Source organism: Choloepus didactylus, chromosome Y (assembly GCF_015220235.1).
Source record: "Choloepus didactylus isolate mChoDid1 chromosome Y, mChoDid1.pri, whole genome shotgun sequence".
NCBI lineage: Eukaryota > Metazoa > Chordata > Mammalia > Pilosa > Megalonychidae > Choloepus > Choloepus didactylus.
In genome coordinates, this window is record NC_051335.1 from 6869842 (window position 1) to 6895610 (window position 25769).

The 25769-nt window shown below is 36.7% G+C and overlaps 1 protein-coding gene across 1 annotated transcript in view; it reads left to right on the forward strand.

Annotated features, from left to right (window-relative positions):
* The window catches only part of SLC9A6 (solute carrier family 9 member A6), a 104920-nt gene extending 79889 nt beyond the window's left edge, over positions 1-25031 (forward strand). Inside the window, exons 14-16 of the mRNA XM_037822783.1 lie at positions 1452-1531; positions 18999-19104; positions 23364-25031. Of these exons, the coding sequence (XP_037678711.1) occupies positions 1452-1531; positions 18999-19104; positions 23364-23636 (459 nt within the window). The 3' untranslated portion in view covers positions 23637-25031. The remainder of the gene's footprint in view (positions 1-1451; positions 1532-18998; positions 19105-23363) is intronic.
* The last annotated feature ends 738 nt before the right edge of the window (positions 25032-25769 follow it).

Here is a 25769-nt window from a genome sequence, read left to right on the forward strand (position 1 = left end):
CTTTGTCTTGCCGGATTGCCCTGGCTAGCACTTCCAGCACAATGTTGAATAACAGTGGTGACAGCGGGCATCCTTGTCTTGTTCCTGATCTTAGAGGGAAGGCTTTCAGTCTCTCTCCATTGAGTACTATGCTGGCTGTGGGTGTTTCATATATGCTCTTTATGATGTTGAGGAAGTTTCCTTCAATTCCTACCTTTTGAAGTGTTTTTATCAAAAAGGGATATTGGATTTTGTCAAATGCTTTTTCAGCATCTATTGAGATGATCAATTGATTTTTCTCTTTTGACTTGTTAATGTGTTGTAATACATTGATTGATTTTCTTATGTTGAACCATCCTTGCATGCCTGGAATAAACCCCACTTGGTCATGGTGTATGATTTTTTTAATGTGTCTTTGGATTCGATTTGCAAGTATTTTGTTGAGGATTTTTGCATCTATATTCATTAGGGAGATTGGCCGGTAGTTTTCCTTTTTTGTAGCATCTTTGCCTGGTTTTGGTATCAGATTGATGTTAGCGTCATAAAATGAGTTAGGTAGTGTTCCATTTTCTTCAATGTTTTGAGAGAGTTTGAGTAAGATTGGTGTCAGTTCTTTCTGGAAAGTTTGGTAGAATTCCCCTGTGAAGCCATCTGGCCCTGGGCATTTATTTGTGGGAGGATTTTTGATGACTGATTGGATCTCTTTGCTTGTGATGGGTTGGTTGAGGTCTTCTATTTCTTCTCTGGTCAGTCTAGGTTGTTCATATGTTTCCAGGAAATTGTCCATTTTCTCTACATTATCCAGTTTGTTGCCATACAGTTGTTCATAGTATCCTCTTATAATTTTTTTAATTTCTTCAGGATCTGTAGTTATGTCACCTTTTTCATTCATTATTTTGTTTATATGTGTCTTCTCTCTTTTTGATTTTGTCAGTCTAGCTAGGGGCTTGTCAATCTTGTTGATCTTCTCAAAGAACCAACTTTTGGTGATATTTATCCTCTCTATTGTTTTTTTGTTCTCTATGTCATTTATTTCTGCTTTAATCCTTGTTATTTCTTTTCTTGTACTTGGTTTAGGATTGGTTTGCTGTTCATTTTCTAGCTTCTTCAGCTGTTCCATTAGTTCTTTGATTTTGGCTCTTTCTTCCTTTTTAATATATGCGTTTAGTGCTATAAATTTCCCCCTTAGCACTGCTTTTGCTGCATCCCATAGGTTTTGGCCACACTGATTTTTAAATAACGGTAGACTCCTAAATCAGTAAGTAGTCTGAGTAATAGAGGTATTCAGGAAGAAAACATTTCTGTTTCTTATTCCAAAGCTACAATAGACAAGCAATTAAATTTCTAAAATTGCCCACATTGGAGAGTATCGTATACATACTAGGCTATATTTCTGAGTCTGCAAAGTAATGGCTCTAAATAATGTGTTTTGCCTCTGTGTATGTATGGATTTATTTATTATCTGTTTGTAGGGTATTCCTGAAAGTGAAAGGAGAACTACCAAAGCAGAGAGTGCTTGGCTCTTCCGAATATGGTACAACTTTGATCATAAGTATCCTTAACTGAGAAAACATTATAGTATGGACATGGGTACTTATCATTTAATGAAACACTGTTTTGACCTTTCTGTTCCTGAAGTGGAATATAAAGCCTATGTTTAGTCTTCCCTTTCCCCTTCAGTGTAGTGGAGAAGGTTATTCAAGGAAACACACATAAATGAATTTTTCCCCAAACCCATGAAACCAGTAAGAACTGGTTGTTGCAGAAGCTGGCTATATGAAGGAAATCAAGAGTCCTAATGCCATACTTTCTTTGATATATAAGTGTATGTATTTAGCAAACTAATATTTATCGTCCCTTAGCTAATTTAGTGCATCCTACAAGATGTTTTTGTTGGTTCTTGTCAGTATACCTCCTAGAGTGAAAGAGGAAAGACTGCCTCAGGAAAAAGCTTAAGAATGAAAGAAAAATACAGTAGTGTTAGGTACCACAATATTCAGTGATATCGCTTTATTCCCTGACATTTTCAAAGGCTATGAGATTCTCTTCTCCATTCAGGATGCCACAAACAGCTAATGTTTTCATTGTTTACCGAATGTTCTTCTTGTCCTGTTCTAACAGTCTCCTCCATAGCTATACTTTGGATAGTGTTCATATCCAATAACCTGTTTAAATTATGCATTTTAAAAAAACATTTGATCATTGTTATTTATAATTAATTTCTTATTTGAAAATCCACCTAGATAGAGGAACCATGGAGTTCTTTTGGGCTGGGATTTACCAGCAGATGAATCAAAAGTCGGTTTATGTTTTATTGAAACAAATTTGGGTGTAAAAGTTTTTGCTTTGCTTTCAACTTTCTGATCAAAGCCTTGTGTATTTAAGAATAATGCACTTGAAACTTATCATTAGAAACTGCTACTTACTATTTTCTGCTTACTAGATTTGTAAGTTCACTTTTTTACTTCAAAATTAATTGACTGAATGGAAACAAATTACTGTGTGGAATATGTATGGTGTTAAAACTCCCATTAGGGAGAGAGATCCTGGCTCTTCAAAATTGTTTTATAATTGTGTCACGACCTTTGGCTCAATTATCGGCATTTGGGGTATAAGCCAACCCCATATCTCTTGGGGCTTTTTCATCCCTCTGATTTAACAAATTATTTTTAGTGTTTCTGCATTAAATGTCTTGTATGTTTTCTGCATAAGTTATAGAACAATTAAATAAACCTAATGTAGAAAAAGAACTTGAATAATTGCTTATTTTTCTGTGTATCTTTATAGAAATAAACAGTAAGATTTGTTAACCTCAGCCTCACCCTATCAAGTATTACTAGATCAACACTGGTAGTTTTAGTAGAATTAATAATTCCTTTGTGTGTCCAGATTGTTCATTTGTTTTAATTGAGATATAACTTAAATACAGTAAAGTACACAGATCTTAAGTGTGCAGCTTAATGAGCTTTGTTTTGCCTATGTAATTGACTATATAAAAAATCAGCATCCCAAAAGATGCCCTGTGTTCCCTTGTAGTCAGTAACCCCTTCCCCACCCTTGCCCCTATCTCACAGCAAAAGAGTAACCACTATTCTGACTTCTGTCAACATGGGTTAGTTTTGCCTGCATTTGAACTTCATATAAATAGAATCGTATGTGATGTGTTCTTTGGTGCCTGGTGTCTTTCACTCAACATTATGTCTGCATGATTTATTCACATTGTTGCATGTATCAGTATTTCATTCTATTTCATTGCTGTATAGTGTTCCATGGTATGAATATACTATTTTTTTTGTTGGCGTTTTGTGTGTGCAGGTGTATACCATTTTACTGTTGATAAACATTCTTGTGTATATCTTTTGGTGGACATAAGCCTTCATTTCTCTTAAATATATACCTAGGATTGGAATTCAGGGCAAGTGTATGTTTAGCATTAGTAGATACTGCCAACGAACTTTTTAAAGTGGTTATAACTGGTTTATACTCCCATCATCAAGTTAAGGAAGTTCTGGTTCTTCCACATCTTTGTCAAAACTTGGTATTTGTCAGCCTTTGAAGTTTCAGCCATTTTGATGGTGTGTAATGATATATCATGTTGATTACTTTACATTTCTCTGAAGATCAATGAGGTCCTGCACCCTTTCATATGCTTATTGTCCATTTGGATATCTTCTTTTTGCCAAAAAAGTCTGTTCAAGTCTCTTGCCCATTAATTCATTGGGTTGGCTTATCTTTTTCTTACTGATTTTCTTATTGAGTTCTTTTATATTCTGGAATTGAGTTCTTTGTTATATGTATTGTAAATTTATTTTCCCAATTTGTAGCTTGCCTTTTCTTTTTCTTAATCCTGTCTTTTGAGGAATAGTAGTTATTCATCTTAATGAAGTCCATTTTATTAATCTTTTCTTTTATGGGTAGTGTTTTTTGTATCCCAAGAAATATTTTATATCCCAAGATCATAAGAATATTTTCCTGTTTTCTTTTAAAAGCATGGATGTTTTAGCTATCACATTTAGGTCTTTGATCCATCACAAATTAATTTTTGCGTGTGAGGTGTATGAGTCAAGATCTACTTTTTTCCACATGGATAGCGAATTGACCCAGTACCATTAATTGAAAATACCATCCTTACCCCCACTGAATTGCATTAGAGTCTTGGTAGTAGGTCACATGGCCATCTATATGGAGATCTGTTTATAGACTCTCTGCTCTAATATTTATCATTTTTTCCACCAATACCACACTCTCTTAATCGCTATACTTTGTAAGTCTTGCTTACCAGAAGGTAGGTAAATGCTCTAGGCTTGTTCTTTTTGAGTATTGCCTTGGCTATTTTAAGTGCTTTGCATTTCCATCTAACTTTTAAAAACAGCATGTCAATTTACACACACACAAACACACACACACACACACACACACACACAACTGCTGGCAATTTTATTGGGCTCTAATTGAATCTGTAGATCAATTTGCAGAGAATTGAGATCTCAACAATATTGAGTCTTCCTATCCATGGACATAGTATATCCCTTCATTTATTTAGGTCTTCTTTAATTTCTCTCATAAACGAGTACAAGTCCTATACATTTTCATTAGATTTATCCCTAGGCGTTTTATGTTTTGATGTTATTATTAAGGATATTTAATTTTCCACTTCTTTGTTGTTAAAATATAGACATTCAATTGGATTTTATATATTGACCTTGTATCTAGCAATCTTGCTAAATTCGCTTACTAATTGTAAGCCTGTAGATTCTTTTCTTTTATATTTGATGAGTAATGAATTATCTGCTTTCTGTGAACCTACATGACAGTTTTGGAGCTTCCTTTGTAGCACTTATCACTTTCCTCCTTGTTCTGGTTATTTCCCCCTTTTTAAAAAATAATTATTATTAGAGAAATTTTGTTTCCAGAAAAATCACGCAGGAAATAGAGTTTCCATATACCCCACCCCCCCACACACTCAGTTTTCTCTGTTATTAACACTTTGCATTAGTTTGGTATCTTTGTTACAATTAATGAAAGAATATTATTATAATTGTACTTTTGATTATAGACTACAATTTACATAAAGGTTCACTGTTTGTGTTGTACATCCCTATGTTTTTTTAAAAATGTTTTTTCTAGTAACATATATTCAACCTAAAATTTCCCTTTTGACCACATTGAAATATATAATTCAGTAGTGTTAATTACATTCACAATGTTGTGCTACTGTTATCACCATCCATTACCAAAACTTTCCCATCACTTTAAACTGAAATTCTGTAACAATTAAGCATTAACTTCCCACTGCCTACCTCCACCCCAGCCCCTGGTAACCTGAAGTCTAGTTTCTGATTCTATCAATTTGTTTATTCTAATTATTTCAAAAACAGTGAGATCATACTATTTTTGTCCTTTTGTGTCTGGCTTATTTCATTCAATATGTTGTCTTCAGGGTTCATCCTTGTTATCTATCACATGTATCAGAAATTCATTCCATTTATGGGTGAATAATATTCCATTGTATGTATATATCACATTTTATCAGTTCATCAGTTGATGGACATTTGGGTTACCTCCATCTTTTGGCAGTTGTGAATAATGCTGACAGAAACATCAATGTGCAAAAATGTTCGAGTCCCTGCTTTCATTTCTTATGGGTATATATGTAGAAGTGGAACTGCTGGGTCATATGTTAATTCTATACTTAACTTTCTGAGGAACTACCTGTGGGAGCCCGGGCCCCCAAGTGCCTTGAAGACTGCACACAGCAGTTTGCTTGACCTTGGACAGTTAAGATTTGACCTATTCTCCTTGTAATATCGGGTGCTAAATGTATTCTAGACCCCAAATACCTCCTCCCTGAGACTCCCTGAAATACTGGTATCTACAACATAATTTATAATCCTCCCCTCCTCCCTGTTTATTACAATCAGTCCCTCCTTACGTTGCATGACTCTGCTCCCATATGCTCTCATACCCGTTGGAAAGTCAAGCCCTTATAACCTGTTTAGTCAGCCCCCCAAAATGCGGACTGTTTCCATGTTGAGCTCTGAACTCGCCACCATTCAGAGCAGCTCCTGAATCCATTCAGAGAAGCTCCTGATTTCAGGGCAACATGACTCAACTTCCCCATCCTATAGGTAAGCCCCATAATGAAGACTCGTGTCTCAGAATGTGTCTGGTGCTTTCTTTAGTCCTTTGGCAACAAAAGCCCTTTTGGGCCATGATACTGCCAAACTGTTTTCCATAGCGGCTACACCATTTTACATTCCCACAAACAGTGAACAAGTGTTCCTGTTTCCCCACATCTTCTCCCACACTTGTTATTTTCTGTTATTTTTAATCATAGCCATTCCCACGGGCATGAAATGGTATCTTATTGTAGTTTGATTTGCATTTCCCTTAATGGCTACTGATATTGAGCATCTTTTCGTGTGCTTATTGGCCATTTGTATATCTTCTTTGGAGAAATGTATATTCAAGTCTTTTGCCAAATTTTTAAACTGGGTTGTCTGCCTTTCTTTTATTGAGAGGTAGAATTTCTTTTTATATTTGGGATATTAAACCCATATCTGATATGTGGTCCCCAAATATTTTCTCCAATTCTATAGGTTGTTTTTTTTTTTTTTTTTTTTTTTTTTTACTATATGATGAATTCCTTTATGAGCAAAAGTTTTTGATTTTGATAAAGTCCCATTTATCTGTTGTCTCTTTTGGTGCTTATGCTTTTGGTGTAAAGTGTAAGAAACCGTTGCCTAACATAAGATCCTGTAGATGCTTTTCTATGTTTTCTTCTAGGAGTTTTATAGTTCCAATTCTTGCATTTAGGTCTTTCATCTATTTGAGTTGGTTTTTCTACACAGTGTGTGGAGGGGGTCCACCTTCATTCTGTTGCATATGGATATCCCAGCACCATTTGTTGAAGAGACTATTCTTTCCCCATTGAATGGACTTGTCACCCTTATAAAAACTCAGTTGGCCATAGAGGTGAGCATTGCTTTCTGAACTTTCAGTTCGATTCCTTTGGTCTATATGTATGTTCTTGTGCCAGTACCATGCTGTTTTGTTTTTTTTTTCCTCCCAGAATTATTTATTTATTTATTTTAGTATCACACTGTTTTGATTACTGTAGCTTTGTAATGGATTTTAAAATCTGGAAGTGTGAGTCCTCCAACTTCGTTTTTGTTTTCTAAGATGGTTTTGGCTGTATGGGGCCCCTTACTCTTCCATATACATTTGATGATTGACTTTTCCATTTCTGCAAAGAAGACTGTTGGGATTTTGATTGGGATTGTGTTGACTCTGTAAATCTCTTTGGGTAGAACTGACATCTCAACAATATGTAGTCTTCTAATCCAAGAAAACAGAATGTCCTTCCATTATTTAGGTCTTCTTTGATTTATGTTAGCCATGTTTTGTAGTTTTCCTTGTAGAAGTCCTATCCATCCTTGGTTAAATTTATTCCTAGATACTAGATTCTTTAAGTTGCTATTGTAAGTGGAATTTTTTTTAATTTCCTTTTTACGTTGTTCATTACTAGTGCGTAGAAACACTGTAGGTTTTGCGTGTTGATCTTATACCCTGCCAGATTGCTGAATTTGTTTATTACTTCTAGTTATTGCAGATTTTTCAGGATTTTCTGTATATAAGATCATGCTGTCTGCAGATAGGGAAAGTTTCATTTCTTCCTTTCCAGTTTGTATGCCTTTTGTTTCTTTTACTTGCCTACTTGGCTCTGGCTAGAACTTGCAATACAATGTTGAGTAAAATTGAGGGCAGTGGGCATCCATGTCTTATTCTTGATCTTAGAGGGAAAGCGTTCAGTTTTTCACCATTAAGTGTGATATTAGCTGTGGGTTTTTCATATATGTCCTCTATCATGTTGAGGGAGTTTCCTTCAATTCCTCATTTATAGGTGTTTTTATCAAGAAAATATTTTGGATTTTGTCAAATGCATTTTCTTCTTCAATTGAGGTGATCATTTTTTTCCTATTCATTCTGTTAACGTGTTATATTACATTAATTGATTTTCTTACGTTTAATGACCCTTGCATACCTGGGATAACGTCCACTTGATTATAGTGTATAATTCTTTACTGTGCTGGTGGATCCAGTTTGCTATTATTTCATTGATGATTTTTGCATGTATATTCTTAAGAGATATTGGTCTGTAATTTTCTTTTCTTGTGATATCTTTATCTTCCTTTGGTATAAGGGTGATGTTGGCCTCATAGAATAAATTAGGGTGTTCCTTCTTCAATTTTTGGGAAGAGTTTGAGCAGGATTGGTGTTAATTTTTCTTGGAATGTTTGGCAAAATTCCCCTGTGAAGCCATCTGGTAATGGGCTTTTCTTTGTTGGTAGGTTTTTGATTATTGATTCAATCTCCTTACTAGTTACTGACTTGTTGATCTATTTTTCTTGTGTCAGGTTAGGTAATTTGTATGTTTTTAGGAATTTGTCCATTTTGTCTAGATTATCTAATTTGTTGGCATACAGTTCATGGTATCCTTACATAGTCCTTTTTATTTCTGGGGTATTGGTAATAATTTCCTCCCCTTTCATTTTTAATTTTCTCTCTCTCTTTTCGTTGCCAGTCTAGCTAAAGGTTTTTTTTTGTATTTTTTTTAAAAGTTTATTTCTCTTTTCAAGGAACCAACTTTTGGTTTTGTTTGTTCTCTCTATTGTTTCTTTGTTCTCAGTTTCATTTGTCTGTGCTCTAATCTTTGTTACTTCCTTCTTTCTGCTCATTTTGTTTAGTTTCCTCCTCTTTTTTCTGTATCTTCCACTTGTGAGGTTAGGGCTCTGGTTTGAGATCTTTCTTCTTTATTAATGTAAGCATTTAGAGCTATAAATTTCTCTCTCAGCCATGCCTTTTGCTGCATCCCGTAAATTTTGGTAGTTTGTGTTTTCATTTTTGTTCATCTCAAGATTTTCCATAACTTGCCTTCTAATTTCTTTTTTGATCCATTTGTTGTTGAAGAGTATGTTGTGTTATTTCCATATGTTTGTGAATTTTCTATTTCTCCCTCTATTTTTGATTTCTAGTTTCATTCCATTGAGATTGGAGACAATACATTGTGTGACTTCAATATTTTTTAATTTATTGAGCCTTGTTTTGTGAACTAACAAATGGTCTGTCCTGGAGAATGATCCATGTGCACTAGAGAAGAATGTGTATTCTGCTGCTGATGGGTGAAGTGTTCTTTATATGTCTATAGCATTAGTTGATCTAGAGTATTATTCCAGTCTTGTATTTCCTTACTAATCTTCTGTCTAGATGTTCTATCTATTATTGAAAGTGGTGTATTAAAGTCTTCTATTACTGTAGAACACCTGTTTCTCCCTTTAAATCTGTCAATTTTTCCTTCATATTTTGGGGCTTTGCTGTTAGGTACATATATATTTATGATTGTTATGTCTTCCTGTTGAATTGACTCTTTTATCATTATATAATGACCTTTTTGTCCCTTTAAACAGTTTTTTTATTTGAAGTCTATTTTGTATGGTATTAGTATAGCTACTCCAGCTCTCTCTTGGTTATTACTTGCATGGTGTATTTTTTTCCAGCCTTTCACTTTCTACCTGCTTCTGTTTGAACTTAAGGTGAGTCTCTTAAAACAGTATATAGTTGTTATCAAGAGTTGGGTTGTGCTTATTTATCCATTCTTCCTAAGTCTGCCTTTTGACAGGAGAGTTTAATCTGTTTGCTTTCAAAGTAACTACTGATAATGCAGTACTTTCTTCTGCTATTTTTCTATTCGTCTTTATAAGTCTTATATGTTTATGGTCCCTCAGTTCTTCCATTAATACCTACTTTCATATTTGATTTCTTGTATCATGCCATTTTGGTGCCTTCTCATTTCTTTCTATATATCTTTCTTATATATTTTCTTTATGTTTACTATGGTACTTAAATTTAACATCCTTAATCTACAACAACCCCATTTGATTTGGTATCATCCTAACTTCAATAGCTTGTATATGCCCTGTTCCTATATCTCTTAATCCCCCTATATTTTGGTTGTACTTTTTACAAATTATATCTATATATGTTGTATGTTCAAAACCATAGATTTATTGTTATATTTGATACATATGCATTTTAGAACCTTTAAGTTAAAAGTGAAGTTACGTACCAAAAAAAACCACAATACAATAGTACTGGCATTTATAGTTGCTCATATGATTACCTTTACCAGAGGTCTTTATTTCTTTATGCCACTTTTAGTGTTCTTTCTTATCAGTAGAAAGACTCCCTTAAGCTTTGCTTATAGGGCAGATCTAGTGGTGAGGAACTTCCTCAGCTTTTGTTTTTCTGGGTATTTCTTAATCTCTCCCTCATTTTTTTATGCTTATCTTTATTTTATTACTCATCTACTCATACAATGGATAAAGGGAGTGTCAGTCCAAGGTTTTTATAATCACACAGTTACAAGATTAAAGCTATATAGTTATACAATCATTATCAAAGATCAAGGCTACTGGATTACAGTTCAACAATTTCAGGTATTTCCTTCTGGCTATTCCAATACACTTGCAACTGAAAAGAAACAATCCATGTAATGTTTCAGTAGTCATAATCATATGCTAAATCCTAATTTGTCAGTTACACCTCCTCCCTCTCAGTTGATCTCTCAATCTTCAGGGATATCTGGGTAATGACCATTTTAACTTCTCCATTCTGGAAAGGGGTTTTGACCTTATGGGGAGGAGGAATGAATCTGGATGATGTTTTTGGAGAAACTGGTACCTCTGGGTTTCAGGGCTTATCTGGCATAGGAATGATCTCCCTCAATTTTGAAAGAGTGTTTTGCCAGATATACAGTTCTTGGTTGGCAATTGTTTTCTTTCAGCACTTCAAATGTTTCATCCCACTGCATTCTTGTGTTGTGGTTTCTGATGAGAAATCAACACTTAATCTTATTGTGTCTCCCTTGTACATAATATGTTGCTTTTCCCTTGTAGCTTTCAAAAATTCTCCTTGTGCTTGGTATTGAATGCTATGTGTTTGGCCCTGGCTCTCTTCGAGTTTATCTTGTTTGGGTTTGATTGGGCTTCTTGAATGTATATATTCAAGTCTTTTGTTAAATTTAAGAAGTTTTCTGCCATTTTTTCTTTGAATATTCCTTCTGCCCCTTTCTCTCTTTCTTCTCCTTTTGGGACTCCCAAAATGTGCATCACAGGTATATTAGGCTCTGGTTGTTTTTCCTATTTTTACTTTGTGCTTTTCAGCCTGAATTACTTTAATTTTATTCTCTTTGAGTTAACTGATTCTTTCTTCTGCCTGCTCCAGTCTGCTGTTGAAACCCTCTAGGGCATTTTTCATTTCAGTTATTGTGGTCTTCAATTCCAATATTATTGTTTTGTTCCTTTTTAAGATTTCTGACTTTTTATTAACACTCATATTGTTCATTCATTGTTTCCCTGATTTCCTTTAGTTCTTTCTCTGTTTTCCTTTATCTCCTTGGACATATTGAGGATCATATTTTGAAATGCAATTTTATTGAGATATATTCACACACCATACAGTCCATCCAAAGTATACAGTCAGTGCCTCACAGTATCATCACATAGTTGTGCACTCAACAGCATAATCAATTTTAGAACATTTTCGTTACTCCAGGAAGCAAAAAAAAAAAAAAAAAAGAAAGAAAGAAAGAAAGAAAAGAAAGAAAGAAAATGAAGAGAACACCAAAACATCTTGTATCCCTTATCCCCCCCCCCCCGCCTTGTCACTGATCTAGCCTTAATGCGGTACATTTGTTACCGTTAATGAAATAATAAGATATTACTGTGGTTTGCAGTAGGTGTGTTTCCCCCCATATACCACTTCATTATTAACTCCTTGTCATAGTTTTGTACATGTTTTCTGGTTCATGGAGGAAATTTTTATATCTGTACTGTGTTAATCATAGTCATTGCCTCCACAAAATTTACTGAGTTATACGTTCTCATGTTTTAACCTCTGGCTTTCCTTCTGTGGACATATATGACTCTAAACTTTGCCTGTCAAATCCACTCAGACAGTATTCAGCACTGTTAATTATACTCACAATAATGTGCTGCCATCCCCTCTATCCATTTCCACTCATTTAAATTCAGCCTAGTTAAAAATTCTGCACATCTTAAGCAACCACTCCCCATTTTCTACCATAATTCTATCTACTGGTAACCTATATTCTAAATTCTAACAATATGAGTTTGTCCATTATAATGAGCTAATATTAGTAAGATAACAAAATACCTATCCTGTGTCAGGGTTACTCCACTCAACATAATGTCCTCAGGGTTCATACATGTTGTCACATGCTTCAGGACTTCATCTTTTCTCACTGCTGAATAATATTCCATTGTAGGTATATACCACATATTGTTTATCCATTCATCAGTTGATGGACACTTGGATTATTTCCATCTTTTGGCAATTGTGAGTAATGCTACTGTGAACATCTGTGTGCAAATGTCTGTTTGCATCCCTGCTTTCAGTTCTTCTGAACATATACTGTGTAGTGGGATTGCCAGATTGTATGGCAACTCTATCCTTAGCTTTCTAAGGAACCGCCAAACCATGTTCCACAGCAGCTGTACCATTTTACATTCCCACCGGCAATGAATGAGTGTTCTTTCTCTCCCCATCCTCTCCAACACTTGTAGTTTCCTGTTTGTTTAATAGTGGCCATTCTAATAGCTGTGAAAAGGTATCTCATTGTGGTTTTGATTTGCGTTTTCCCTAATGGCTAGTGAAGATGAACATCTTTTCATGTGCTTTTTAGCCATTTGTATTGAGATTATTTTTTAAAATCTTTGTCCATTATGTCCAAAGTATGGTCTTCTTCATTGATGTTTCTGGATTTTTATCTTGTTTCTTTAGATGGGACATCTTTTCCTGTTTGTTTGTCTTGTAATCTTTTGTTGCACACTGTACATTTTAATATTTTAATGTGTTAATTCCCGGATTTAGTCCCTGAGCTCTCTGTTCCTTAGGTTTGTAGCCAGCTAATGATAAGACAGATTTCCTTGAGTGCCAATATCTGTAATAACAAACAAGTGAATGCAATACACACCTTTCTTAGTCTTTGAAACTTGGCTCTGCCTTATCTGGTGCTCTCCTTTCGAGTTTAGCCCTTCTCTCAAAAGATCAGCCTGAAAGTGAGTTGCAGGCTCCTCTCTGTCAATTCTGGGCCTGAGTCTTGTCCTGGGCTTGTGCTTGCTCCTGGACTTAGGAATTTCCTCATTTACAGGAATTTGAATGCCCTGTACCCTTGTGAAGTGGACTTCTTCCCCTCCTAGGTGCTTTATTTTAATCACCTGAACAGGTAGTCCTTTGCCCCAGGCCACATTGGCTCAATTGTTTCTTACTATGCTTGGGCTGTCAGAGCTGCTTTTGCCTGCAGAGCAGATCATGGGAGAGTGAGCCACAAACGAGTTTCCTGTTTCAGGTTTTTTATGGTGCCACCGGATTGATAGATAAGGGTTATTCTGCTCCCTTCTGAACAGGTCCATGGACTTACAATGAGAGCACAGGCTGGCTCCACACCACACCGCTGAGGGGTACGGGAGGACCAGCAAGGGTGCCACAAACTTCTATCCTTTTTAAAACTGCATTTTCTTTTTTTTTTTTAACTTTATCAAAAAATTTAAAAAATAAACAATAAAAAATACATTTCAAACAAAACCAAACGGAGGAATAAGAAAACAACCTAAAATAACCACATTGCTTCCAACATGTTCCTACCCTACCCCAAGAAAGTTGCATTTTCTTGATTCAGCACTCGCCCAGTTATTGCAATCCTTTAACTGTTTTTGACAGTTTTGAAGAAGTTGGCTCTGCCGGGTTTTGCTAGTTGGTCAAAGATTCTGTGGGGCAACAGCAGCCTGGAGTGTCTTATGCCACCTTGGTTGACTGGAAGCCTTTGTAGGTTCTTTTTGAGTTTCTTTATACACAGTCATTTCATCTATGAATAATGCTTTATTTTTTTCTTTTCCAAAATCTTGTGTTTCTTCCTCTTCTCTTATTACACAGGCTGGACCTCTCTAGTGCAATGCTGAATATAAGTAATGATAGTAGACATTCTTGTCTTACTCCTGACCTCAGGGGGAAATTGCTCAGTATTTCACCATTAAGTATGTTTTTAGCTATAGGTATTTGGAAGAGCTCCTTTATCAGATTAGGAATATTTCCTTCTATTTCTAGTGTGCTGAGATTTTATCATGAACAGGTATTGCATATTATCAGATGTTTTTTCTGCATTAAGATGATCATATGTGTACTGTTTTCTACTTTAACCTGTTAATGTGCTGATTGTCATCAATCGATTGACTATTAAACCAATCTTGCATTCCTGGAACATATTTTATCCTTTATATATATATCACTAGATTTAATTCACTGGTGTTTTGTGTCTGATTTTTGTGTCTAGTTTCATGAGAGGTAGTAGCTTGTGAATATTTTTCTTGCAGTGTTCTTGTCAGGTTTCTATAACAAGATTATACCAACCTCATAAAATGAGTTGGGAAGTATTCCTTTTTTTTCTGTTCTCTGGAGGAGTTTGCATAAGATTGGTGGTGTTTCTTCCTTAAGGGTTGGGAAGATTTTGCCAGTGAAACCTGGAACTTTTTGTACAAGAAGGTTTTAGATTTCTTTAATAGATATGGGAGTATTAAGGTTTTCTTTGTCAATTTTGGGTAAGTTTTGGTTTGTTTGTTTTTTTTTTCATTTTTATTGAGATTGTTCAGATACCATACAATTATCCAAAGATCCAAAGTGTACAATCACTTGCCCCTGGGTACCCTCATACAGCTGTGCATCCATCACACTTAATTTCTGTTCAATTTTTAGAAACTTTTCATTACTCCAGACAAGAAATAAACTGAAAGATGAAAAAAGAAAAGAAAAGAAAAGGAAACTCTAATCCTCCCCTACCCTTAACCAACCCCCCTCAATTGTTAACTCCTAGTATTTATATAGTACATTTGTTACTGCTTATGAAAAAATGTTGAAATACTACTAACTGTAGTATATAGTTTGTAATAGGTATATAGTTCTTCCCTATATGCCCCTGTATTATTAACTTCTAATTGTATTGTCATACATTTGTTCTGGTTCATGGAAGGGATTTCTAGTATTTGTACAGTTGATCATGGACATTGCCCACCATAGGATTCAGTTTTATACATTCCCATCTTTTGACCTCCAACTTTCCTTCTGGTAACATATATGACTCTGAGCTTCCCCTTTCCACCTCATTCACACACCATTCGGCGCTGTTAGTTATTCTCACATCTTGCTACCAACACCCCTGTTCATTTCCAAACATTTAAGTTCATCCTAATTGAACAATCTGCTCATACTAAGCAACCACTCCCCATTCTTAAGCCTCGTCCTATATCTTGGTACCTTATATTTCATGTCTATGAGTTTATATATTATAATTAGTTCCTATCAGTGAGACCCTGCAATAATTGTCCTAATGTGTCTGGCTTATTTCACTCAGTATATTGCCCTCGAGTTTTTGTCATCAACCCATTTTTTTTTAATATGGTTTTGTTCACTCACCATACATTCCATCCCAAGTAAATAATTGATGGTTTTCTGCATGGTCGTACATTTATGTGTTTACCACCTTCACCATTATCTATGTAAGAGCATCTACATTTCTTCCACAAGGCAGGAGGGGGAGTCAAAGAAGGTAGAGAGGCAAAAGAAAGAGGAAAAAAAAAGACAGCTAGGAAGCAGCAAAAGGAAAAATAACCTTAAATCAAAGTAGAATAAAGAATCAGACAATACCACCAATGTCAAGTGTCTAACATGCCTCCCCTTTCCCCCCTTCTTATCTGCATTCACCTTGGTATATCACCTTTGTTACATTAAAGGAAGCATAATACAATGATTCTATTAGTTACAGTCTCTAGTTTATGCTGATTGCATCCGTCCCCCAGTGCCTTCCCATTTTTAACACCTTGCAAGGTTGACAGTTGCTTGTTCTCCCTCGTAAAAGAACATATTTGTACATTTTATCACAATTGTTGAATACTCTAGATTTCACCAAGTTACACAGTCCCAGTCTTTATCTTTCCTCCTTTCTTGTGGTGTCTCACATGCTCCCCACCTTCCTCTCTCAACCGTATTCATAGTTACCTTTGTTCAGTGTACTTACATTGTTGTGCTACCATCTCCCCAAATTGTGTTCCAAACCATGCACTCCTGTCTTCTATCACCGTGTAGTGCTCCCTTTAGTATTTCCTGTAGGACAGGTGTCTTGTTCACAAAGTCTCTCATTGTCTGTTTGTCAGAAGATATTTTGAGCTCTCCCTCATTATTCAAAGGACAGCTTTGCTGGATACAGGATTCTTGGTTAGCGGTTTTTCTCCTTCAGTATCTTAAATATATCACACCACTTCCTTCTTGCCTCCATGGTTTCTGCTGAGAGATCCGTACATAGTCTTATTAAGCTTCCTTTGTATGTGATGGATTACCTTTCTCTTGCTGCTTTCAGGATTCTCTCTTTGTCTTTGACATTTGATAATCTGATTATTAAGTGTCTTGGCGTAGGTCTATTCATATCTCTTCTGTTTGGAGTACGCTGCGCTTCTTGGATCTGTAATTTTATGTCTTTCATAAGAGATGGGAAATTTTCATTAATTATTTCCTCTATTATTGCTTCTGCCCTCTTTCCATTCTCTTCTCCTTCTGGTACACCAATGATACTTGCATTATTGTACTTTGTTTCATCCTTGAGTTTCTGGAGACGTTGCTCATATTTTTTCCTTCTTTTCTCCATCTGCTCCTTTGTGTGTAGGCTTTCAGGTGTTTTGTTCTCCAGATCCTGAGTGTTTTCTTCTGCCTCTTGAGATCTGCTGTTGTATGTTTCCACTGTGTCTTTCATGTCTTGTGTTGTGCCTTTCATTTCCCTATATTCTACTGGTTGTTTTTTTGAACTTTTGATTTCTGCCGTATACATGCCCAGTGCTTCCTTTACAGCCTCTATCTCTTTTGCAATATCTTCTCTAAACTTTTTGATTTGATTTAGCATTAGTTTAAATTCCTGTATCTCAGTTGAAGTGTACATTTGTTCTTTTGACTGGGCCATAACTTTGTTTTTCTTAGTGTAGGTTGTAATTTTCTGTTGTCTAGGCATGGTTTCCTTGGTTATCCAAATCAGGTTTTCCCAGACCAGAACAGGCTCAGGTCCCAGAGGGAAGAAATATTCAGTATCTGGTTTCTCTGCGGGTGTGTCTTAGAAAATTGCTCCACCCTTTGATGCTTTGTGTCACTGTGCTTTTCTGCCCAGCAGGTGATGCCTGTTAGCCTATAATTCTTGACTGGTGTGGGGAAGTATGGCCCTGTTCCCCCAGGCTCTGGGGTCTGGTTCTGAATGGAAAGGGTCCCACCCCTTTCCTCCTAGAGAAGACAGACCCCCCAGGTGGAGGTCATTAGCATTTCAATGGTCTCTCTCTCTGCTTGTGCTGTCTCCACCCTTCTCTGCTTCACAGCCCTGGAAACTGAAAATGACTGGGGCTTTTTCTCCACTGAGCCAAAAAAGAAACAGACAGTCCCCTTCAGACCCAGTCCAAGGCGACCCTCCAGCTCTCCCAGGTCAGTCGTCACCCAAAGCCTCTGTCTGTTTTTGGGGGATGCATACCTGTAGTGAGCAGTTCACACTCGCTACTTAAAACCCCAGTTGGAGCTCAGCTGAGCTATATTCGCTTGCTGGGAGAGAGCTTCTCTCTGGCACCACGAGGCTTTGCAGCTCGGGCTATGGGAGAGGGGGTCCCACGACTTGGTTCCGCAGGTTTTACTTACAGATTTTATGCTGTGTTCTCGGGCATTCCTCCCAATTCAGGTTGGTGTATGATGAGTGGATGGTCTCGTTTGTCCCCCTGCAGTTATTCTGGATTATTTGCTAGTTGTTTCTGGTTTTTTGTAGTTGTTCCAGGGGGACTACTTAGCTTCCACTCTTCTCTATGCCGCCATCTTTCCCATTCTCATCAAGTTTTGGTTTTTAAACAATTTTTTCTAGTAGAGTTAAACACCAAGTCTTGTTAGCCTCACTTTACCCTATATGTACCACTAGACAAAGACCTGGTAGCTTCTTACTCAATACATTATTAGTAGTCATTATTCCAGTTTTTCAGTTGCTCTGTTTGGTCAGAAGTTTCATAAAGTACGTTAAGTGTGTTTACATAGAGTGCTTTAGCCTTTATTTGGAATTTATAAATATGGGAATTCATGAAATTTTCTCTTTCTCATTTTCTTCTGAGAACAACCTGAGGTTCTAATTTTAGAAAAGTGGAGAATATATGTATGTTTCTTTCTCCCTATTTTTTCTTGTGATTCCGTCTTTTTTATTCTGTCATATATTATCACATCTATTTTAATATTTTTTCATGAGAATAAGTGAATACTGAAATGAAGGTCCATGATGAGAAGCCCATGATACATAATTTTTTTAAATGTCTCTAGAATTTATTTTCCTTTCCTCCTTATAGGTTTATAGGAAAAGAATCAACATGATACTGAGGTTTCAACTTACAGCCTTCAAGAGGCTAGCTTAATACAAACTAAATGATTAATACCATTTTTTTATTATCATATTCTACTACGGGACTATTCAGTCTCCTCTCTATTATCATTATTTACTTTCCCCTTTATCTCCTTCAATGCTAAATGTAGAGTGATTTTGTCTTTTGATTTTAGTAAAATCAAAGAAGTATTATGATGTAGTGGAAAGGGCACAGGATTTGGAATCAGACTATCTGGGTTAGAGTACCATTCGTGTATTTACATAATTGCGTGAACTTAGGCAGACCATTGACCTCTCTGAACCTCAGTTTCTATGTCTGTGAAATAGAGATAATAATAAAATTTCCCTGTGCTAGTGCACTGACATAATTTGAAAATGAAATAAAATTGTATAGCCCTTTGCAATCCTCTGAAATGACAGGTACACTGTGAAAGTGTTATTATCAAATGAGATGTTCTTTTAAATTTGTGAAGAAAGGCATGGAGCTCTTCCTTAACCAGCACAGCTATCTGAAGCCTCTGCTGACACACAGTGGGCCTCCTCTTACCACAACACTCCCTGCCTGCTGTGAACCCATTGCGAGATGCCTAACCAGCCCTCAGGCTTTTGAAGTAAGTTGGTTTTATCCAAAAGCTAAGTTGTTCATTAAGTTAAATTTATCTGCTCTGTGGCTGGGTTGCAGGTTTTATTTGTGTGTGTGTGTGTGTGTGTGTGTGTGTGTGTGTGTGTATGTGTTTTGTTGTTGTTGTTGTTTTTGTTTGTTTGTTTGTTTTTGCCTTTGAGGGATAAAAACCTTAAGGAGGAATATAGGCATATTTTGCTCAACACATTGACAACCAGACAAGTCACAGAAATCTATAAATATAATTCACAGCCTTCAAAACATCTTTTGAAAACAGCTATAGAATATACCTCGTCTTACTGTAGGTGATTTTAGCTAATAATTCTATTTCCATGCTGACTTATATTTATGTGCAATGTGTGACCTGAGCTCAGTAATAAATGCACTAGATGTTCATATATAAATTAGGGTTGTCCCATTTACATTGAGAGGATTAAAAAAATTTTTTGATGCACCTAAGTGTGCAACAGATGGTCTATCATTGCACACCTGCCAACTTTTGGATCTTAGGGAAAGTTTATCTACTTCTGTTCCACATACTGGGAGAAATGAACATGTGTAGATATGATCCTGATTCCATATTTTTTTCCTTAACTACCAGCATATGATTGGTAGCTTGGTAAGTATTGCAGCTTACAAAGAAGTGACAGATAAGCTAACCAGCCTTTATTTTTAAATATGAATATTTTTATCTTTTTAAAAAAACCCTTGAGTCCTAGCGTTTTAATTTTAAACCAACCCTTCAAAAATAATCCATGGCAGCAAATAGGTACTTATGTAAACAACACCCACCCTGACTACCCTGATGCAACACTCAGAACCTTGAGTAAAGAAGGGAAGCTGTAGAGAAGCAGGGTGGTCATGCACATCCCCAGTTGCCTACAAGCTCTTTTGTGGTTTTAGAGCAGCAAGACTTGGCAAGTTACAGGAGTCGGATCCCACAGGAAATGGATGGGAAAGAGGAGGCCTGGAGGGAGGGGTGGGGGTGGTACCCCTGGTCGGGGAGGAGTACCCTACAGCTGTGTGTTATGTGGAGTTTGACGGATTTTACTGGTGGGGTGGAGAGAATACCCCATGTTGCCTTGTCTCTCCCTCCCACATTCCCAAGCATAGTTTCTATTTCCTCTGGGCCCTGGTAGCCTGTGTGACCATGTATAGAGGGCTCAGCCAGCATCGTTGGTTAAGTCAGTGAGTCTTGGCTCTTGGATTCCAGAGACCCATTTGCCATCACCAAAAGCCAAAAGAATTCCACCACGACTTCGTGTCCTGTGGCATATCATAAAATACAACACAATGTCAAACTTAATTTTTTATATTAAGTTTTGTTTTTGTCAACTACTACTTTTTTTTTAGTTTTCAAACTAACATGTTCATGGCCAAATAGTCAAACAATATGGAAGTTGTGTACAAAGGGAAAAATAAAAGTCCTCCTTCTCCCACCTGTGTTCCCCAGAGGCAGTCTTTATTAAAGGTTTACATATACACTTCCCAATATGTTTTATCTATACAAACACATATGTACATATAGTTTTGTTTGGATTGTTTTATTTTTTTTTTTTTAATCATCATTTTATTGAGATATATTCACATACCACGCAGTCATACAAAACAAATTGTACTTTCGATTATTTACAGTACCATTACATAGTTGTACATTCATCACCTAAATCAATCCCTGACACCTTCATTAGCACACACACAAAAATAACAAGAATAATAATTAGAGTGAAAAAGAGCAATTGAAGTAAAAAAGAACACTAGGTACCTTTGTCTGTTTGTTTGCTTCCCCTACTTTTCTACACATCGATCCATAAACTAGACAAAGTGGAGTTTGGTCCTTATGGCATTCCCAATCCCACTGTCACCCCTCATAAGCTACATTTTTATACAACTGTCTTCGAGATTCATGGGTTCTGGGTTGTAGTTTAATAGTTTCAGGTATCCACCACCAGCTACCCCAATTCTTTAGAACCTAAAAAAGGTTGTCTAAAGTGTGCGTAAGAGTGCCCACCAGAGTGATCTCTCGGCTCGTTTTGGAATCTCTCTGCCACTGAAGCTTATTTCATTTCTTTCACATCCCCCTTTTGGTCAAGAAGATGTTCTCCATCCCACGATGCCGGGTCTACATTCCTCCCCGGGAGTCATATTCCACGTTGCCAGGGAGATTCACTTCCCTGGGTGTCTGATCCCACGTAGGGGGGAGGGCAGTGATTTCACCTTTCAAGTTGGCTTAGCCAGAGAGAGAGGGCCACATCTGAGCAACAAAGAGGCATTCAGGAGGAGACTCTTAGGCACAAATACAGGGAGGCCTAGCCTCTCCTTTGCAGCAACCGTCTTCCCAAGGGTAAAACTTATGGTAGAGGGCTCAACCCATCAAGCCACCAGTCCCCTATGTCTGTGGTCATGTTAGCAACCATGGAGGTGGGGTAGGCGAATACCCCTGCATTCTGTTTGGATTGTTTTATACAAATGGGATCACAATAAGTGTATTGTCCTCCTACTTGCTTTTTTCATTTAATGATACATCATGGATACCTTTCCATGTAAATACATTAGATCTGTTACTTTCTTTTTTCATGGCTACATAGTATTCCATTGCATGGCTATGCCAAAATCTATTTAATCAGTCTTCTATGGTTAGACATTTCAGTTATTTCCTTTTTTTTTTTTACTGTTTTAAATAACGCTTATAGTGAATATCCTTGTACATATAAATTTACCCAAGTATTTGTAGGAATATAGAATAGACTTTTGTAAATAAAATTGCTGGGTCAAAAGCAAATGCATTTTAAAATTTGATAGATATTGCCCCAAACCTCAAACTTAATAAAGAAATTAGAAGGTGTGCTATCCTGAGAAGGAGCTACAGAGCTTTGTTGTGAATATTGCTGACCTAAGTGATAGAGATTAGTTAGACAAGAAGGGATTTTGGTTGGTTGCTGGTTATGGATTGGTTAGTTTTTCAGTTCACATTTCTTTGACTTTGAGTATCCAGGCAAATTTCTATCAACAGTGAATTAATTTTTTTGTTTTTTAGATTTTGTCTAATAGTCTTCTCAGTCTAGTTTGACTCTTTTAGACAAATTAAAGATCTTCCAACACACACAAGATTGGGAAACCTGCATCATTTAACTTCATCAGCATGTATGATGTCTCTGTCAGTTCTACTTCCCTCAAGGGGTATTAATCACACTTTTCTTTTTACTAGATCAATATGAATATTAGAATGATTCTTACTCTTTACATTAGAAAAAGAAGTGACTTTTTCCCTGATCTTTAAAAGTAATATGTACTCATAATAAAAATTCAAATAGTACAGAAACATATAAAGAAGAAAATAAAAATCATTGGCAATCCTATCATCCAGTGCTATCATCACTTTGTTGAACACCCTTCCAGAATTTTCCATGCATACATACTTTTTTTTATTTACCAAAATGGGACTATATATTCTTGACTTTTTCCCCTTTTGTAGTACTTTAATTATACTGTTTTGGCCACTAAGTTTCCATTAGAGCCAAAGTGTATTGGGCTGGGAGACAAGTATGCAGTGAGAGTTCAGTATGTTTGGGGATATTATCTTTCTGTGCATTGTGAAAACAAAAGTAAAAGTTTTATTTAAAGCTATTAAGTAATCAATTCAGCTTGCATTTAGTGAGTACTCTCTGTGTGCCACAAACTGTGTTAGGTGGTTGGACTACAACACAGAAAACAACTCAGTCCCTGACCTCACGGGGTTTAGAGTCTAGTGGGAGGAGGGGGAGCAGGCCAGTACACATGCAGTTATGATACAAGGGTGAGTGCCACTATAGAGACAGGTCTAAGCACAGGGTGCTATGAGAGCTCACAGGAGGGATCCCTAGCTTAGTTCTGGAAGATCAGGGAAGACATCTGGGAGAGGGTTTTTCAAGCTGAGGCCTCAGTGATATGTAGCCATTAGTCAGATGGAATTGGGCAGAGGGGACAGCATGTAGAACAGCCTGCAGGTAAGGGAGAACACAAGAGATTTGGGCAACTGTCAGCAGTTCAGTCTGGCTGGCACACAATGGGGATGTTGATGTGGGGAAGACAGATTGTGGCAGGCTGGGAAGCTGAAGAGGCCAAGTCAGTACACAGTGTCTTTTTTACTTTATCCTAAGGGCAGTGGGGTACTGCTGAAGGTTTTTAATAGAGAATCCTTTAAAGTTCTGTTATAAATGTTCCTTGAATTTCTTAACGATTCTTAAAACTTATTTTATTTGCATTTAGAACCAGGAACAATTGAAAGATGATGATTCAGATCTTATTCTCAATGATGGCGATATTAGTTTGACACATGGGGATTCTACCGTGAACACTGAATCAGCAACATCCAGTGGTCCCAGGCGATTTATGGGAAACAGTTCTGAAGATGCCTTGGATCGGGAGCTTGCATTTGGGGACCACGAACTGGTCATTCAGGGAACACGTCTGGTTCTTCCTATGGATGATTCTGAACCACCATTAAATCTCTTAGATAATACAAGACACGGTCCTGCCTAAGCTTGGTGATACTCACTTAGTGATTTGTAAACTTTGCACATGTGTTTGTGAAGAAATTTGTACTACCTAAAAAGTCCCAGTGCATGTCTCTGAATTTTAAGCTGTATAAATACTGTTTATATGGCATAAAAAGAATATCAATATCCTGTACAAGGCGGATTCTGAGCAAACTTCCTTTTTTTCAAGATTTACTGGCTGCACTATGTAGAATGGATCTGTTTTAGAAAGTTACTTTCACAGTGATGCTGTGGGTTCTGTTAGCTTTGTGTCTCAGTTAAGTATAAAAAGTGACCGATTTACTCCTTCTTACATTTACCTGACAATTAACCAGAGTACCAAGTTCTTGTGATGTGAATTAATTGTTTTTGATGTGTGTGTGCTGGGGGTTGGGGGGAGGGAGAGGGAAGAGGGAGTGTTATTTCCTAGGGAGCTATGGTTGGAGAGGCTCCTTTGTTGGGAAACTTTGTGTTGATTGCTGCTGCCTTTGTTGTGATCTTTTTCCTTTATCTCTGATGGCCTGTTGTGGTGCAAGGAGCTGATGAAATATAATGCTGATGGCATTCTGATCTTGCCCTATTCAGGTTGGGGAGTGAAGTGTGGGGGCCCTTTTTCCCCCTTCCTTTGAAAGAGCAGATTCTTTGACCTACAGTACACTGTGGTTCAGAAAAAAAGACTGCAAATACTTCCAAGACTTTATTTTGGTTTGTTTTCCCAGACCAAGACCACAGAAGGAGGTGCATCCAGCCTGCTTAGCCAAAGTACAGCTGTATATAGTTCAGAGCACTTGATGTAAATTTGGAGGCGCTGGGGCAGAGAGGGGATGGAGAGCAGGAGGGAGATAAAGATGATGGTGGTTTCAGAGCTCTCTCTTCCCAAATATGTAAATATTCTTTGCCAGATAAGTTTAAATAAGACATTTAATTGCTGCTTAAGTTTTGTTTATGTACTTTATCTGTATAGCATGCTTTGTGGTCAGACTTTTTATATCAATTTAAATTGCTGCTCTTTAGCAGCTTAACAGGAGCAAAATGTAAAATTTTTGAACTTATTGTGTCAAATTGTCCTTTGTTACTTTGTAGTTAATATTAAAAGTTAATTTATGATTCCACAATAGTTCCATGCTACGCCAAAGTCAGTTGTACAAGAAATATAAACACTTTGGGGCACCTTCCCCTTGGCGTTTATTGAGAAAACAGTGGCTCTTTTGTGTGCACTGGGTGTAGTTGTCTTCATTTTTATGTTACTTTTTAATATAAGCTGCCATGTGGGTTTTTATGTTTTTCAAGGAAGAGCACAGAACAATTCTCCATTTCATATTCAGAGTATGAAAGTGGATTTTTATTTTTTGACAATGAAAATACCTAAAAGGCACATTGAACACTTGGAAGGGGGGTGCTTTTTGATGTAAATTCTGACCTGTTAATGTTTCAGAAGAAAAATATGAACTTTTGTGTTTTCTTTTCCCCCTCTGGTGGGCGTGGCATTGCCTTAATTTTACCCAACTGATTTACACAAGGTTCACATATTCCAATGAAAAATACCTTTCCAAACAAAATGTGGACTTACTGTCCAAAAGGTATCTGTGCTATTGAAAACACTCCTTGAGTTTTAAGGGAATGCAAATGTTATACTTTTTGGTGGCAGCTTTAACTGTTGGCATAGCCATTTGTTATGTAGTGATAGTGAATTTCCTACCATGCAGGAATCCTGTGAAGTGTGCATTTTATATGATGTGTGCCTCTTCATGCAGTAAATAGTTTCTTGTTAATGTACATTTGAGGGGCTTTGAACTTCAGCGTCATTTACCCATAAAAATATTCAAGTTGTTAAACATTATACAATAAATTAACAGCTACCTTTTTCAGTCTGTCAGGTTACCAAGCTCACTTTCTGTAAATTGCTGTAAATACATAGCATGACAAATTCAGTAACTCGTCTCTTTCAGCATGCATAAGATTTTTCATTAGAGAAACTGATAAAGCTTGAGTCAACTAAATCTGCCTTCGTACTTTATCAAAGGGGAACCAAGCCTGCTGTGCTTACATCAGCATCTGGAAGATTATCCTCTCCTCTAATCTACGTACACATCTCCAAACAAAGAAAAAGAACCAAACTCTGCTTATGTATCTACTG